At 38.9% G+C, this 18,375-nt stretch overlaps 1 protein-coding gene across 1 annotated transcript; it reads right to left on the reverse strand.

The window, feature by feature from the left end:
- Positions 1-720: 720 nt before the first annotated feature.
- FAM169A (family with sequence similarity 169, member A) lies at positions 721-18,067 on the reverse strand. The gene is made up of 12 exons (XM_010582817.1): positions 17,933-18,067; positions 16,358-16,457; positions 15,212-15,297; positions 13,668-13,839; positions 11,171-11,350; positions 9,566-9,690; positions 9,232-9,339; positions 6,873-6,927; positions 6,382-6,520; positions 4,110-4,263; positions 3,076-3,282; positions 721-1,260 (listed from the first exon to the last, which is right to left on the reverse strand). Exons 1-12 carry the CDS (start codon positions 18,065-18,067, stop codon positions 721-723), a joined length of 2,001 nt encoding a protein of 666 aa, XP_010581119.1.
- Between the last annotated feature and the right edge of the window lie 308 nt (positions 18,068-18,375).

Here is an 18,375-nt window from a genome sequence, read left to right on the forward strand (position 1 = left end):
ATGCTCACTTTGGAAGCTACAAATAGTTTACTGTGTAGGCATGTCAATCTTCATCTAAAGAACTTTATTATCAGAGTGCACTATGGCAGGTACTGCACTGACCATGCTTCTACTGACTCAGCTGTTTCAAGTTATTCTCATGAGAAACAGATGCTGCTTACGTTGTTTTGATCTAATGAGTTATACCTTCTTGTGTATTTTGAGACCTAGAATTAGAGTCTTGCATTCTTTTAATCTCATCTGAGAAAAATCTATGGGAAGGGAACAAGAAGCAAGGAAGGATTTTTCTCATTCTGCTTCTCTCCAGAGTAGAGAACACAAAGTTACCAAAAAAAACCGCTAGACTGATGTCTGGCCTCATGGAAGTCTATGGGAATTTAAGAGACATTGACAGGGCCAGGATTTCACACTGCATTTTAATTCCATGACTGCCACCTCAAATATGCAAACTGTTCCCTTTGCTAGCACAACTGTATTTATTCAGCATGTATCCTTTATAAAAGGAGGAGACTGGCTGTTTAGTTTTGTACTCTGATGAAGCTCAATGTCTAGTTAAAAATTTAAGAAAACTTGAGGAAAGGTGATGAATCCCAAGACAAAATTCAACCCAGAATTTTAAACACGTGTGTCCCCTGTCCCACATGGTTTAGTTACACCCTAGTGTTTTACAAAATAATAACTTTCTTATAAATAGAGGAATTAACAATCAATATTTAATTTTTAAGCTGGCTTTCCTTTTTTCTTGGGTGGACCTTTGTAGCCTTTGGCCTTTCTTCGCAAGTTTCTCCGATCTACAATGGGTACCTCAATTTCTGCTTCCTCAGAGCTGCTGTCAGCTCGTTCCGCTGCTGTTTGCATGTACTGCTCCATCTGCTCAGCAGACTCTTCTGAGTGCTCTTCCAACTGGTTCTTCTGTCCTTCTTGTCCAGAAGGCTGCTGAAAAGAAACACCCTCAAGTTCAACCACTATCAAAGAGCTCTGACCCAAAGCAACAGAGGCCTCCTGTGAGTTGTGCCCTGCTTCCTCATTTTGACCTTCCAATGAGGAAGCTGTTTTGGGCAATACGTTTTCAGAAACAGATTGTTCTGCTGCTTCAGTTACCATAGAGTTGGTCAGGCCATTGTCAGAGGGCTCATCCTTCGATACCGAAGCAGCTGCATTTTCAGTGATGGTCTTTTCAGATTCCTGCTCTTCTTCAGTGCCCTCCTCCACTGATGTACTTTCTTCAGTCAGCACTTCTGAATCATTTGCATTTAAAACCTGCAGGGGGAGGGGAAGGGTGCCAAAACAACCAAAAGGACAATAAATAGAAGATCCAAGAGGCTGAACAAGTACTGCCCCTAGCTAGCAACCTCAGAGGGTATTTTGGCATTCAGCAGTTTTTAATACAACATGTACAATCAAAAAGCCAGTCTTTTCCTCCTTTTTGCACGAGACTATTTTGTGAACTGCATTTGATACCCAGAGTTGTGCTCTTATTTTCAAGAGGAAATTATTCAGAGGATTATTCAGGTACAGTAAAAACATTCTCACATTAATCCCATGGAAAATAAGTAACTTTTTATTTTAGACATACAGAGTTATCATTCTGATAGCATATAACAATCTGCTTTTGCACTATAAACAAGAACCAGTAAAATCTGTGTTCTAAAAGGGTATTTTACCCTTGCTTGTACACTTCAAGACAGAATTACTAGATGTGTTTGTTTTGGCTGGGATAATTTTCTTCATAGTAGCTAGTATGGGGCTAGGTTTTGGATTTGTTCTGGGAACAGTGTTGATAACACAGGGATGTTTTAATTATTGCTGAGCAGTGCTTACACAGAGTCAAGGCCTTTTCTGCTTCTCACACCACCCCACCAGCAAGCAGGCTGGGGGGGGGCACAAGTTGGGAGGGGACACAGCCAGGACAGCTGACCCAACTAACCAAAGGGATATGCCAGACCATATGACATCATGCTCAGCATATACAGCTGGGGCAAAAAGAAAGGGGGGGACATTTGGAGTGATGGCGTTTGTCTTCCCAAGTAACCATTACACATGATGGAGCCCTGCTTTTCTGGAGATGGCTGAACACCTGCCTGCTGACAGGAAGTGGTGAATGAATTCCTTGTTTCGCTTTCCTTGCGTGCACAGCTTTTGCTTTACCTACTAAGCTGTCTTTATCTCAACACATGAGTTTTCTCGCTTTTACTCTTCATGTTCTCTCCCCCATCCCACTGAGGGGGAGTGAGCGAGTGGCTGTGTGGTGCTGTCGTGGTTTCAGCCCAGCCGGTAACAAAGGACCACGCAGCCACTCGCTCACTCCTCCCGCCCCCCTCCGGTGGGATGGATGGGGAGGAGACAGAGGAGAGAAGAGGAAAAAAAACCTGGAACCTCGAGGGCTGAGATAAAGGCAGTTTTCTGGGACAACACAAAAAAGGTTACAACAGCATACAACGGTACTAATGAAAGAGTATACAAAAAGAGTGATGCACAGTGCAACTGCTCACCACCCGGGACCAGACGCTCTGCCACTTCCCCCACCGAAAGTCGAGAGAGGAGCCCCCACCCCCCCCCATCCCGGCCCGCTCCCCATTTATATACTGAGCATGATGTCACATGGTATGGAATAGCTCCTTGGCGAGTTCAGGTCAGCTGCCCCGGCTATGCCCCCCACCTCCCAGGTTCCTGTAAAAATTAACCTCTATCCCAGCTGAACCCAGGACAAGTGTTTAGCTGCCTACTGGGGTTATTAAACCATGACACTAGACAAAATAAGGATGTGGCTTTTCACTCATAACCAACTAATATTTTAGTGAGAAAGAGCCATTTCATTACTGCCAAGGCAAATTGGAGCAATGTATCTTTATTTCTGGTATCACACACATATATGCCCCACTTCTGCATGTTAGAACAGAAACACTAGTATATTCTGTTTATGGATTTACATCATCTGATGTAATAATTGCTTCTCCCATGAATTTCATATGACAGTAGGGGCTACTTTCTATCTGTTACTTAACAAAAGAAAAAACAGCAAGATATGTACACTCTGAAGGAAAAATGACTTCACTTTTTTTTCAATTCTCTCACCTTCTCTGATACAGTGTGTTCTGAAGGTTTTGCCAGAGACTCAAGGATTAACGGAACAAACAGCGTTAAGGGTTCTTCTCCTTGACTTCCAGACTGCAATTTTGATTCACCACTTGAAACTTCATTTGCTGGTTCCTCTTCAGCCATACGTGAGGTCTTACCAGTTTCTTCTGTTACCTCACCATTAAGAGGTTCTGATGGAGATTCCTAAAAATCACATTGCTAAGTCAAGATTATGCTCACCCATTGTTCCTCAACACTAGTGGGTGTATCTGTGATCTAAATTTGCAGCTTAATGTGAGAAGCAGATAGCTCAGGTACCTAGAAATGTGTACTAAGAAGGTAGAGCTTAGTGCAGAGGAGTTAACTTGACCAGCATATTAGCTTGGTGTTGTCACCTGCACTAAATTTCTGACCATAGCTTACACTGTTAGGAGTCAAGCCAAGCAGTTTTTATGCATCTCACAAACATACATGCAGCAGTCATTCCTTGAACCCAACATAGTGTAAGATCCACTTTCTCACGAATCAGTAAGAACATATAACTCTGGAGACATCATTAGGCACAAAGGGTACTCACAGATTTAAATTAAAGCTGTTAATTTGTAGATAAAAGTTGGATTTAAACATCAAAGCAGGCAAGCTTGAAGTGGAGCAACAATAGTCACTGAAGCATACCAGCTACTGGCTTCTTCAAAGAAAGGTTGTTTTTTTAAATTAGAGATACTGAGTCAGATCTTGACCAGAATATTTGAGTAGGAGAAATCAATTAAGAAAATTAGGTTGGTAGACAAGCTAAAAATTCACCTTACCAAAGATCCTATGAACTCTATTGTTCAAAATAAGTATAATGGAATATTCCCTGACACTAATTCTATATTAGCCTTAGCTTCTCAGATATACTTCTCAATGAAGCATCAGTACAAAAATCAAAGAGTTGATAGTCACATGGATCAAGGCAGCAAGGACTATATTTAACAGAAACTGTAGTTGTATTCAAAACTTATCTGCTATTGCTGTCACATCCAGCTCACCTCCTTCTCACTTGTTTTCTCAGGTGGCGATACATGTAGCTCTTCTGATATAGATTGGCCCTCAACTTCAGTAATCACTTCCTCATCCTCAGTGTCCTCCTCAGATAATTCCAAGTCTTCAGAGCTTTCAGGTGTGTGGGCAGGAAGTTCCAGCCTGCAGCAGGTATTAAGACATATCCTTTAATCTTTTAGATTAATACGTAATTTTGGTGATCTCAGCAGGGAAATTCTTCATGACCAATTATAAAGTACTGCATCACATGCTTGCCATAGGAAATAAGAATCCAGAAGACTAAATACATCTAAAAATGGCTAACTCGTCATTAGGAAAAAAATCAACTAGGAAAAATTGTTTTGGCAATTATAAAATGAAGACATCTATCTCGCTTCTATTTTATGGGAATAGAAGTCAAATTTGTTTATTATTTTAAATTTAGAAAGCAGCAGTCATTATACATTTGGAAGCCAGAAAGGAAACAACTTCTCTCACTCTCACTGTAGAAACAGTTTAAAATTATGGAGTTAAAAGCAAATATGTTTGTATAATTGTTGAATATACATATATTAAAGACCATGACTGGAAAAGAATTCAAGGCAATAAACACACGGCTGAAGAAGATCAGCTAGAGATTAAATTCGCAAACAGCTGAAGATGAAGCTCTGATGCATCTGATGGATAGCAAAACTATCTCAAACATTCAGTTCTTACTTTTGAGATAAAAAAAATTAGACGAACTGGAAGTATTACATACAAGCAAAGAAAAAAGTACATGCAATAGATATGTAAGAGGCTGCTTCACAATCTCATAGTAAAGGCAGTATTGGAGGGTTTTATCCCAGGTGCCAGTCTTGAGATGAAGGCACTCCACAGGAGAAAGTCCCTGCCAGAAGACCCTGCTGCATTTGCTAATGTGCATGGAAGGAGAGAACCAAGTTGATATCCTGCCCTGTTGCCATCAGGATCCCCCTTAGCTCTGCTCAGAAACACCATGTTACACATCTTGTTCAAAGGAGCAGTGGCATCTTGTTGACTTCATTTTCCAAGGCCCAAAATACTGACATTCAATAACAGGCTAGTCCTCTCACATACCAACTAGCCAATTATTAGTAGCAATAGGGCAAAGAATTTCTCAACCTGTGACACTATCAAACCATGCCATTTGCCCTGTATGAATCAGCTTAAGGCAGCACAATGACAGTGCAGGACAGCAGTGCTGTATCTCTGTAGTTCCACAGAGCAACTTAAACACAAAAATTAGTCCGTATCTAGCTGAAGACCTCAGCTTCACATTAAAAAAAAAACACACAAAAACCCAAACAACTAATTTTGTTTAAAGAAACCTAGTGGAACAAGTTTGAGAGATTTCCTAGAAAATAATCAGGTTATCTTCAGTTCTTCAGAAGAGGTTTTTGAGGTTGCAGTGGGGGTTTTTTTTGAAGAGAATGAGAGAGGGAGAGACGGACATGGGGAGTCAGTGTGTGTCTATGAGCATACATATACTCACACAGAGGAAGGGGGAGGAAGAAGCTATTTATTTATTTTAAATAACCACAGTTCTGCTTTCTGGATGGAAGCCAGTGCAAATTAGTACTTCAGGCCCTGTCTTGTATGACTTACAGCACACAAGTGGCACAATTCTTCACATCCCCATTTGACAATTATTACACAGGATAGCATCCTTTAAACCAGAGATGACTATTTTTTTTCCAGGATATAAGTTTAGATATGATGGTTTTAAATTAGAATTAGTCTGAACAAAGGGCTTTACTTTGAAGCTGGGTGGCTCCCTATAACTCTTTTTTTATTAAGTGACAAGCAGGAACCAGCTCCCAAGCTATAAACAGTCAAAACTTTATTTTACTGCAATATGCCACCATAAAAAGAAGTAAGGAAGGGACACCTCTCCAAAGATCACACATAGCATTGTGGATACATGTCCAGTTATATTATTGCAACAAACTATGCTGTATGAATACAGATGTTTTAACCTTCATGCAGACTTAGTTATAACAGAAGACCCTCAGCCCTTGCTGTTTTGTTACTTTTACTCCCAGTATCTACCAAGCTTTCAGAGACGCTACGTTTTGGTGCAATTGCTCCTCAAGTGATGTCTCTATTTTCTCACATCAGGCTTTACTTTTAGTAATTTTAAAATCAAGCATGTAGAAAGAAGGAAGAAGTAGCAGCACAAGTAGCACTGTGAGACACTGTTATAGTTTGTGACTGTCCAAGCAACAAAACAAGAAATCAGTAAAATATGGGCTCCTCTACCTGCTTTCTGACCCATGAAGAGTGTTTTCCTCAACTCCTTGGGAAGTTTCAGGTTCAGGTTCCCGGCTACGTCTTCCTGTCTTGGGACGTTTTAGATGACTGCTTAGTACTCGAAGGGCAACAGGACCTGTGTTAAGACCTTAGGAAAAAAAAAAGCAAAAAGACCAAAATAAATGCAAGTGAACAAATGCAGTCTAAGATCTGCATGTAATTTTTCCCCCTAATATTTCATTAAAGAAACAGAGTGCAAGTAAAACAGCATTCATTGTGGTACTTTTTCTGAATACACATACATAACATGTTTACCAAGACTCCTAACAATTTTATCCAAAGTCATCTAAAAGATTTATGAGTTGAACCCCAGCACCTTAGAGGAAGGCATGTTTTTATACACTTTGCAGATGAATACACTGAGATTGAAAGCGGTAGAAGAGCCTGCAAACGTATTAATCCACAGTAGTCACAATACTGATAATCAATGTAATTTTTACCTTCAGATGTGCTTGGATGGACATCCATTGATTCTTTACCTTTTTGAGAGTCAGCCTGTGAAGCAAAAGCAAAGCCAACGTTATTTCAAAAACTTCTGAACTGACTGAAATATCTTCATCTCCCTATCTGTGGTTGCATCTTTCTAAAGCACTATTTCATAGCAATGATCCTACAGAACAGCAGCTACAAGCATTCTTAATTAAGATACCTACATACATGTGTCTTATCTCTCAAAAGATTTTTTTTAACTATCTTTATTACAAGGATGAATATTTATATCTGCATTTTACTTCTGGCCTCAACATAGAAGACAAGACTTGAAAGTAACCTGTCTTTATGAATAACCCTACCAAGATTTTTTCCTAACCATTCCATTTATAACAGGTGTCCACATAATTAAATGCTAGAAGTCTTTTTTTGTTTCCCCTTTCTGTATAAAGTCAAGGGACTGCACTACAGTAGCTGATAAAATTTAACAGGAAAGTTTTATTTTTATATTTGTATTCTATTTTGTAGTCTTATTTTTATCATGGCATGCAACAGAATACGGTAGCCCATGTAAAAAAAGAGATCAGTCAAAAACCAGAACTTGGTGATTCAGCAGTAATACAGGTTACATGCACAGTCAGCACAAGAGGCTGCTTACATCAGAGTTCCCTCTCCCTAGAGCTCTTTTGCCTCTTGCTCTTCCCCACCACCCCAGTATTTCCATTTTTTCTGCAAGTTAGCTGAAGACTCAGTGGTAAAGCACATGATAATCTGAACTGGGTACAAGCTGTACACATTATAATAAAGTTATGCACATTGCTCGCTCTTAGCTGCTGGAAGTAATCTAGAACTGGCAGTAACCAGCATCCAGGTGTTCTGCCACCTTTCAAGACTCACTTCCAGTACCACCCAAGAAGACCAGCAAAAAGTGGCAGTATCTACATTCTGCTGCTTGAAATAGTTTCAAATGACTTTTAAATAGATGAGAACTTGTAGACTAATGACGAATTATTCTAGCATCAAAATAAACAAAATAGGGAGCACTAAGTAAAAGGTGAAAATGAAAGTTGGGGAAAGTTTCTTCCTGGTTTGGGGGAAGGTGGGATATTTTTTGTTTGGTGGCCAGTTTTCAAAGCTTTGTAGAACTGCTTATAGATAGTGCAAGTGCCAAGGAGAGAGCTGCCAGCAATTCTACCAACCTATGAGGAGCTGGAGCACTTTGGTATCTACCATCTTCCTCTTCTGGAAAAAGGCAAGAGACAAGGCTTGAGTTCTTAACTCACAGCAACAAAAATTCTAAGAACTACTATCCCTCTGCTGTCTTCTCCAAGTATATCCATATAGCTCTGCAACCAAAACATTCATTCTTTAGATCATTTTACTGATATGACCATTATTGGAATCTGAATCTAGAACTCAGTGATGATGCTGAAGACACTGTTACAAATGAAAGACAACTAGGAGTTGTTGTTTCTGGTCACTTAGAGACTAAACACATCACTGCTTTGCTGTCAGTTCTGCTTTGGGAAACACTAATTTTCTCAACTGGGAAAAGGGAGATTTGACTTACATTACAAATCTAAAGTTTGGATATTAATAGCTGAGAGTATCGATTCAGCCATTATTTCCTGTTTTTAATTAAAAGTATTGACTTCTATGAGAGCATGGTCATGTCAATACTACAGACAGTCCTGAAAGCACACAAATCCATGCTCACTGTATTTGGAGCTCAGTTACTCTCAAGCACGTTCTGTGTGGCCTCAAAACACAAATGAGAGAGAAGAACAGGTTCATAATATTCAAAGACCCAATAATGACCACATATCCATATGTAGCTGAAATCTGGTTGATATTTCAAACATGTACAAAGAAAGCTGCAGTCCTTTTATATGGACAATATATAACTCTGACAAATGCAAACTAAACACTTTCCACTGTATTGAACTGTAATGTGAGTGTGTACTTCTGTAAACACTTTTCCTCATTCTCTCCACTCCTATGATGGCTCTACTGTTCAACAGTCTTTCTAGACAGTAATCTCAGAGCCAGTTGAAATAATCTCCCTTCTCTAAACTGCTAGCAAACAGCTCAAATTATAGACCCTGACAGCTGTGGCACAGACCCTCTACATTCATAGGGACACCCCAACCCTCTGCAAAAAAAAAAAAAGTTATTTTTAACCCCAGCTTAGTCATCAGTGTTACATCAGTGGGAAGCATAACATCCACTCAAAAAGTAACAAAAGCATTTGTCTTATATATAGTGCAGACCTGAGCCAATTCAATTATAATGAGGTGGACAAAAAGCATTTCTCATAATTTGGTTTTTAGTAACAAAGCAATAAAAAGAGGTAACAGTCAGTGTACCTACACTTAGCTGTGTTTCTAGCTTGGTCTTCTGTGCACTTGCTTCAGATACTGCTGCAGACTGCTGAAAACGATCCTCTGCCTGGGTACTCTTATTTTCTTTCTGTGAGGCCTCTGCTGCTGCGATTTTAAAGAGTAAACAGGGAAATGGAAAATTATAGTGCCTTTATATAACAATTAACCATTCCAAAAATCATCATACAGATCTCAGGACAAATAAAAATCTTTCTGCTAGTTTCCATGGGCAGTATTCACAGAAGTCACTGTTGTACTTGCAGAGTGTTTATTCAACTTTGTAAAAGTGACAGAAAACAACAAAACAAAGCATCCATACCTGCAATTTTGAGCTTTTCCTTTTGCCATTTAGAAATAATAGAAGTTCTCTGGAACCAACATCCTGCTCCCTCCACTTCCCACAAAAGGTTATGATCCTCAGGGTACTTCTCAAGATATTGCTTACAAGCTGAACAAACATAAGAAAAAACACTGTATTTTATATATATATATACACACACACACTTGACTGTACCTCAGTTTTTAAAGTTTATCTGAAATCAAATTAAATTTGCAGTCTTCCAGCATACACAAACCACCACAGAAAAAACTGTTAAACAAAACAGTTGAGTCTGAAATAAACATAATATTGTTTTACCCTACTCATCCTTCAAAATAAATCCTTCCTTCACTTTGAAAGATTTTCCATAGTTATCTTAAACTGCAAACAAAGACGCATGGGATGCTGCTCTTCTCTAAGCACCCACTTGAGAGTTTTACAACTTCACTGGTCACTGTCCCTGCCAATCGCAAGGCTCAACCTAGGATGGAAGGGCTCTTAAGCAGAGGACATAGTCAAGTGATTTTTGTCACCCCATGTTATTATAGGCATTCGTGAAAAGCACTCTTTTGGAATGCAAACATGTTACCATTGCATGGTTCATTATCCACTCACTGTTCACTTTTGGAATATTTTCTTCTCTGCTATCCCTCCACCTCTCTTCTCCCAATACACATACTAAACATCCATGTGGAGAGGCATGCTTTGACATTATTCTGTAGTAGCTACCAGGAAAACTACCGTTTTTCACCTGATTCACTATTGATGCATAATCTCAGTGGACAAGATCCCTACTGTATCATTCATTAGAATGGACTGGATGTACCAATGGATTTGGAATGTACCATTCATGGAAATGGATTAGACATTAAATTCTGCTCAAGACAGTTTGCTGGTTGAAGCCTAACAAACCAGGTCTGGTAAGATCCAACAACAGACAGTGGTACTGAGAAAGCAGAAAATTGCCAGTGGCTAAGAAGGCCAGATGAAAATGTTCATAAAAGGATGTCCAGCAGATGGCCTAAGAGTAGGACAAGTCTTGAGAAACAGAGCAAAGGAAATGTGCTTCTTGTCTGAACACAGCCCCAAGCAACATCATTTCTAGAATGCGTGTCATTACCTATACGACATAACCCTCTTGGGTTGCTAATGGAAGACCCCTAAGTGTTTTGCTTGTACATTAGAACTGTGCCTTCTTACACCCAAGTTAAAACATAGCCTAGTATGTCCATTTGACCAGAAGTTGTGAGAAAGCATTCATTAAACTACTTTGTGAGGCTTAGGTGTGAGCAAGAAAAAGGTGCTACTAAAGATATACATTAGATCACACAGAGAAACACCTCAGCCCATTCTGCAGCTTGGGGGAGACACAGCAGGAAGCTCCACAGTAGCAGAAAGCCAACAGAGATCCAGTAATCTAATCTCACGTAGAGGATTAAAAGTCTAATCAGAAACTACTTAATCTTAAACAGATCACAATTTTTAGCCTTTACTGAAGAGCAGAACATTAATATGGAAACTGAGGATGCAGCCACAAACATGGAGCTTGAATGACAGCACTCATTTGAATATGTAAAGAAAACAAAAAGATGATCAGTAAAGAGCTTGCCTGTGTACATGAAGGACGACAGCGGGTATCGTAGGCCAAGAGAGTCTGCAGAAAAGGAATGCACAAAGTCTTCCAACATGATTAGCCCCAAGTCTCTCCCACGATGTTTCTTTCTTACAAACATTGTGTCTAGCACTGGCAGCTGATAACTCTGACCATGGTAAGAGTTACAAACACTTCCTGGAATAATAGGAGGAGAAAAATATCCATCAGTACTTCAGCACTGACATGATGCAGCATGGATTTTAGCATATTCAAATAAAGACTTTTATAATTTATTAATATTATACCAAACTATATAATTGTAAGTTATATAAAATTATATTAAAAATTATAAAAATAATTTAGAACATTCATTAAAAATAAACAATTACTACCAGCCATTTATTGGCTCTTCAAGCAAGCTTCATAATGTTGCCAAGATTTATCAACAGATTAATATGTTAGAAAAAGTCTGTAGTACCAGAAAAGAATAGCAGAGATAGATAGGAAAGGCTCACTTTGAGATCTCACTATACAATTCCATCGGAAAACCATACTAAAAATGAAGCTGAAAGAGCAAGGAGGAAAAAGGACACAATAAAATTCTTGAATTGCACTTTTATGTAGATTATAATCACTCCTCAGGACAAATATGAAGACTATAATTCAGCTCTTGTTTAAAGACTGAAACAATAATTCCAATTTTTTAAAATGAAACCACAAGAAATCCTAGGACACTTTACATTGTAATTCTCCCATAAACACCACATTATCCATAATTAAACAAAGATGAAACAGACTGTCACAACACATAGGTACTTCAGTATCAGAGGATTCGAAGGGTAGATATGGACTCAGTGGTGAAAATGTGGCATGCCATATAATGGCATTAAGCTAGCCCATCAATTATCCAACCCATTTTCACACCCTCATTTTGGAGTCAGTGTGAACTATGCCAAAATCTTGCCCTTTCCTCTAAAAGGACCAAGGAGAAGCATACAGTTGTCTATACAACATAGTCTTTGCAACTTTGTCCTTCTGAGACCAATGAACATACTTATCTTCATTTATCAAGCAAGGAAAACATGGGCAGAGAGTTTACGTTACTTGAGTACCCTTCGGGATACCAGTCAAGCTCCACTACTCTTTCCTAACCATCTGTTTCCAGAGCTGCCTTTCTTCACGTAGACTACTCATTTGGAGAATACAGCACACAATCAAACATGGGTGAAGTATTGATAATGCCTAGAAAGATTAGCCTTCAGTGTTTGCTAACTCAGGACAAGTAAATGAGAAGGCATCATGAGAAGTGAGCAGGAATATAGCAAAACCCCATTGCCGCATGAAGTGTCCCCATTCTAGACTAAAAACAGAATCACTACTCCAATTTCCAGCTTTAAAAAGGCCACAACAAAAACCACTGCAATACTACTTTGTGACCACCACGCTATAGCAATTATTACATTAAAAATAATACTGAGATTTATACAGGTTATGCAATGCATAATTTCTTAAAAAAAAAACCAGCAACACACAGAAAAAAGATAACAAAGACAATCAGAACAAATTAGCTGGTTGCTTTCCTATCTTGATTGCCAGACCAGAATAGGTCAGTGACCCAGACAGTTTACTATTTTAATAGTTTGCGAAGGTGTGTATATATATATATATTTGTTAGATGGGGCAATTCTCCAGCAAGCCTCCAGTACCATCATTAATCCTAAATTAGTTAACCCCCTCTAGAGATGAAACAAATGCCAGACTGTTTCCCCTCAATCCAAATATTGATATTCTACAAAGTCCTACCAACATGCAAAACAGCCTACCCAAACACTAAATTTTATTCAGGAAAAAAAAACCCAAAAAACCAAGAAAACCACAAAAAATTCCTAAATAACCAAAGGGAGATTACAAAGTTTTAGAAAAACAGAAAAACAACAGGAAGTCTGTAACATTAATAACAAGCCTGCCAGCTTAATTGTAATCTGAGGGAACACGTGTGTGGAAGAAAAGGGAATCTCTTTTTGTTGTCACCAGGTGTGATAGCTGAATCTTATGCCTGTGAGCAAAGTTTCTATGCTGTTAAGTGATAATGACATCTGATTCCACAATCATTTCAGATAAACAGGATCTCTGCATTCTGGAACTAGGTCAAAAAAACCAAAAGAAAACCAAAACAAAAACAAAAAAAAACAAGCACAGCCCAGTCCAACCATAAACAATTGTTCCACAGAAAAAAAAAGGAAAAAACAAATTTTTTGGTATACCTCATTTCTACAGTTTTAAATACATTTTGCGGAATATGAAGAAATCTAAGAACTTTTAGATTGCTAAAGCACATAAGCATTTAAAAGCTAGAAGTTTTAACAGCAATCTGACCTCTTGTGATTTCAGGAAAGCACCAACTCACTAGGCCTACAAGGTTTGTAAAGTCTACTAAATACAATATTCTTGAAATAAGCTCCCTATCTCCCCTCCTGACCCCCTCAAATCCCACAATACTCAGGTGGTTTACCTGTAGGTTTAACAGAATAGAACCCAATAGCCTCTCCTTTTTTCCACATGATCTTAGCATAGTCATTGCTACCATGACAGAGAAAAGGGATCTCATTTCTTTCCATTTCTTGCTTCCGATAGATAATTCGATTCAGAACATACAGAACAATCCTCTCTCCAACAGACTTCACCTAAGGAGACACAGAAGAATATTTTAGAAGAGTGGTCAGATTAGTTGATACACATCAGGGACCTTATTTTTCAAAGTTGTCTGCAGCTGTGTTAACTGGCAGAGTCAAGAGAAGCTGTAAGTGCTAAGGCAGGATGAAACTCTGGGGTTTGAGGGCAAGGAGATGCTCAGAAGCCATAGCAACAGGTTAAGTATAAAGCACTACCATAGACAGAGGATGTTTCACAACTTCAGCGTCACTCTTAATCCGATAGGTAGAAGCTGAGAGAAGTGCTGGGAGTGGGGCAGTAGGGGGAATTTTTTGATTTTAACTCAAAACTATTTTTGGATTTAAGAAACATTCACAAAACACCATAGTAGTACACCAGCCTCAGACTTCCCAGGCTAGCAGGTAACAGAGTCCTACAGAGGAGAAATGATGAGCCTCACAGGGTAGCAGGACTTGGCACACTCAATCACTGCTGATAGTGGCAGACAACAGGACATGATGCAGTGGAAGAACTAGTTACCACAGTTTGTGGCATGAAACAAGGAACTCAATATCCTTTTCTCTGTCCAGCAATGTTCCTTTTACGTATGAAATTTAAATTCACCACTACCCTACCCACTGTGAAGTACGAATGCCCAGAGCCTCAGCTACTCTACCTTGTAAAAGATTCAGCTTTCCTGATTTAATCACCATACTACCATTAGGAAGCACATGGAAAACAAGACTACACACCAGGTTCTCTAGAGTAATTTAAAAAAATACAAATATCAAAGACAAGTGCCCAGATTCCATGAGCAGATACAAATTGTACCCCTGGAAAAATACAGATTTCCAGTTTTAGAAAAAAAACCCCACAAAACTCCATGCTACATAGGTGTCAGTAATGGTAACAAAGGTCAATCATAAGCAATAAAGCAGATACCAGGCAACTTACTTTCCCAAACCTATGTATTGCCACTGTAAGCCACCAGCTCTACCAAACAGGTTCCTGACAATATTTTTAGCTTACTAGTCTCCTGATAAGACCAATAGGTACTGCTACAGTACAACACACCACTCCACTAAGATGTTTCAATACAACCAGACATATGATGTTCTAAAGAATAAAGAAAAAACTCTTAACATCATTAACATCTAAATAGCTTACATATGAAGCTACTGTACAAGAGTCACTTTTGCCATAGACACTGTCTTGACAAAGAAGTTCCCTTCCACCTAATACATATTCCTCTACTCTCATTGACCTTGCCTTTGACATGAAACAGCCAACTCATTTCTGAATGAAATGAAGACATGTAACATCTCACACACTAGCTATTTGCCATTACTTTCCATTATCTTGAAGGATAAGAATAATTGCTAGGTGAATGTTGGAGTAATTTACCTGATGAAGCCCCTGTCTAGCCGTGACAGATGTTCTCACAATGTCATCAATTGACCACCACTGGTCAGCAAGATACAGGGCTACAGCTTGAAAGAAACAAGGGGAAATAAAAAGTTAGTGATTTTTACCATTCCAAAACAAACATATTCATTAAAGCTGCTAAATAGTTAGGAATAACACTGTAGTAACCAAGTTAAGCATCTTCTAGTTGGCACTGTATTAATGCAGCTCTTCCTACACTAGCACAACAAATGTGGTGCTATACACCCTCCCATATGTGATGCTCCCCAGTCCAAAACTTGTCTGAAACTGAGGACAATAATACCAAACACAGATTTTGTGCAGTATGACACCCAGGAACTGTTTTTCAGACATAAGCACTATCCTTCTTCACTGTGCTGTAGCACCTCCTTCCACCAAAAACTGGGCCTGCCAAGAAGAGTCTCATTCATACATGTATTTTAGTTTTGGGTTGCTAATGGATATTGATATTGAAACTGGGCAAGTTTTAGGGAGTCAGATGAATGTAAAAAGGCTGATGGCCATACGATTAGCAATCAAGAAGAGTTTGATCTATGGGCATTTGTGGCAAACTTGGCAATCATATACATGGCATTAAACAGAAAGAGAAGGAAACATGGAGGACTGGAAGGGAAGGAAGAAAGGGAGAAAAAAACAAACCAGTGAGATGTCACCTTAGCCCGAGCTATGTTAGGACCTAAAGCTAAAGATGAATTTAAACTTGATGCTGATCAATCACCACTAATAAAAAGCATCTAAATTCATGGGCAAATTAATGGATTCTGTGAATGCCCAATAAATTCCTTCCGGAGAGGTGAGGTGTACATAAAGAGATCAAGAGATATATGTTGTACTTGGATTCAGACAAGCACTATGTTATTTTGCTATATACCTTCTGAATTCAGTGGGTCTGGTTCTATTCTGACTAGCATGCAAAGTTCTATCACTTGTGTGTATAAATCCACAACAAAAATAATAGTATGGAAACAAGAACACAGTGAACAACAAATGCAAAAGTGGCAAAGTTACGAGCTACACTAGCATGGAATGAGCAAGGGCCTGGTTGCATGTATTTGTCACAGAAAAAGAAACAGCAACACAAAGATTAAAATCTTAAAATGAAACCTGTGAGCGAGTCCCCTGGTGCAAACAAAGCGAGAACTTTGTGTGTCTGCTCTTGACCATAAAGAGGAACGAAGCCCACAGTTGATAAACTAATAGGAATCTGAAACAAGAGCGTACAGTACTTAATAGACTCTTCTTAAAACAACATTAGTAAAATATATATAGCAGGATAAGCAAGGTGAATGTTGAAAACCGAGTGCTTAACAGTTAACTGTAAAGGACAAGCATCAGACCCCAGCCCTTCCTTTAGACATTTCTTTCTAAAGACACTCTGTTATAAAGAGCTCTGACTCTCAAGCTCTGGCAGATATAGCTACAGTGATTTATACTGTTACAGCTCTCTGCTGTCAGCAGTTTGCATTTATGTGCACAACTGAAGTAAAGTGTGCACAGAACCAGCAGTATGTTCACTTGAACTGCTCCAGCTGTGCAAGCTGTCAAAGCCAACAGAACGAGGCAGGCAGTCAAGCAAAGAAACAAACTGGCACAGTGAAATTGCTGTTTGTTAACAAGAGCCCTAATGCACTAAGGTGGGAAGGCTGCATTCAGAAGGGCTTTCTTCCCTTAAATTCCATAGGTTTTAGAAATTCCAAACTTGTCTGCTTGATTTCCCCTCAGGAGCAACATGAGAAGGATCAAATCAATCCACCTTTCAAGAGCTGACTACTTCTGTGGAAATGCATTTTGATATTTAAAATCACATGTTTTCAATATTTAATTAATACATAAAAACTAGACAGACATTAATGATTTGGTAAATAGACTTGCTTACCCAATTTAAGAAGATTATGATATACTATGCCATAAATGAGGATCTTAATACAAACAAATATTTAGGCATACAGCACCTGCAGAAATGCAGAAAAGTACTCAAGACTCTGCTTCTGCCAAGGAATCTGCAGCATTGACCTTGTGTTCCCACATAGAATCCTCTCAGCTCACTTATTTTCCATTAAATTTATACACCATTGCTTTTATTGGTACTAGTTCTAATAGAAACATTCATCTAGAGGTAGAACCAACATCGACCAACTTATCACACCAGGGACAAGTGTTTAAAACACAAAGTGTCACAGCCAGCCTCTACTAGAACTCCCAACAATAGCAGGGAGTATTTCAGATAGAAAGAAAAGAATCACCTCTGAAATTAGTGAAACTTGCTGATCAAGAATTGAACCCAATCAAGAACACTGAAGGACTGACATACAAAAAGAGCCAGTTAGCTTCAATAAATCATGAACCCCATAGTTACGATGATACGATTTTTGTGACTGCAAGAGTTAGTGATTTTTAGGAAAGGGTTTGACTCACCAGCTGAAATTTTAAAGTTTTTTAAAAATTACTTAATGCATACAGATCCATTGCCTAGAAGCAGGAAATAGTCACTGATGCCCAGATTTAAACCCAATTACAGAATTAAAAAAGGTAGAGTTTAACACACAAACAGAAATTTGGAAAGTACAAAAGGTTTGCTAAAATAATTATGCAATTCAATAGTTATGGACTGGCTATTTTAAATCTTAAATCTACAAGTATATCAAGAAAACTGGGACTAAGGCATTTGTTGGTTCTTACTTTGCGGTGGTCTGGCAGAGACAAGAATTCAGGACAGTCTGGATTCTTATACCGAAGGCCAGACATGTAGACCTCTGCTGAGCTCTCCAAGTCCTGATGACTGCAGGTCTTCAACATATCCACAGGGAATGACATCCTCTTGAGAAATAAGCAACATTATTACTGTAGGTAATCTGAGAGATACAATGCACAGTTTATCACATATTCCAACTAAACAGGTAACTAAGACTGTTGAACACCCTCCTGCTGCTCTCTAGAGCCCTCTATATCCAAGCCAGAAAGGAGAAATGCTGCAGGCATTTAATTAGGATGGTGCCTATTAACGCCCAGTCTGTAAAACAATACATAAAACCAATCTGTATTTATAAGCAGAAAAGGATGTGTTTAGCCCACGGATCGCCCTAGACCCAAACGTGGAAGATTTCTAACATACAAGCCCCCTG

Source organism: Haliaeetus leucocephalus, unplaced genomic scaffold (assembly GCF_000737465.1).
Source record: "Haliaeetus leucocephalus isolate CR32 unplaced genomic scaffold, Haliaeetus_leucocephalus-4.0 Scaffold849, whole genome shotgun sequence".
In the NCBI taxonomy this organism is placed as follows: domain Eukaryota; kingdom Metazoa; phylum Chordata; class Aves; order Accipitriformes; family Accipitridae; genus Haliaeetus; species Haliaeetus leucocephalus.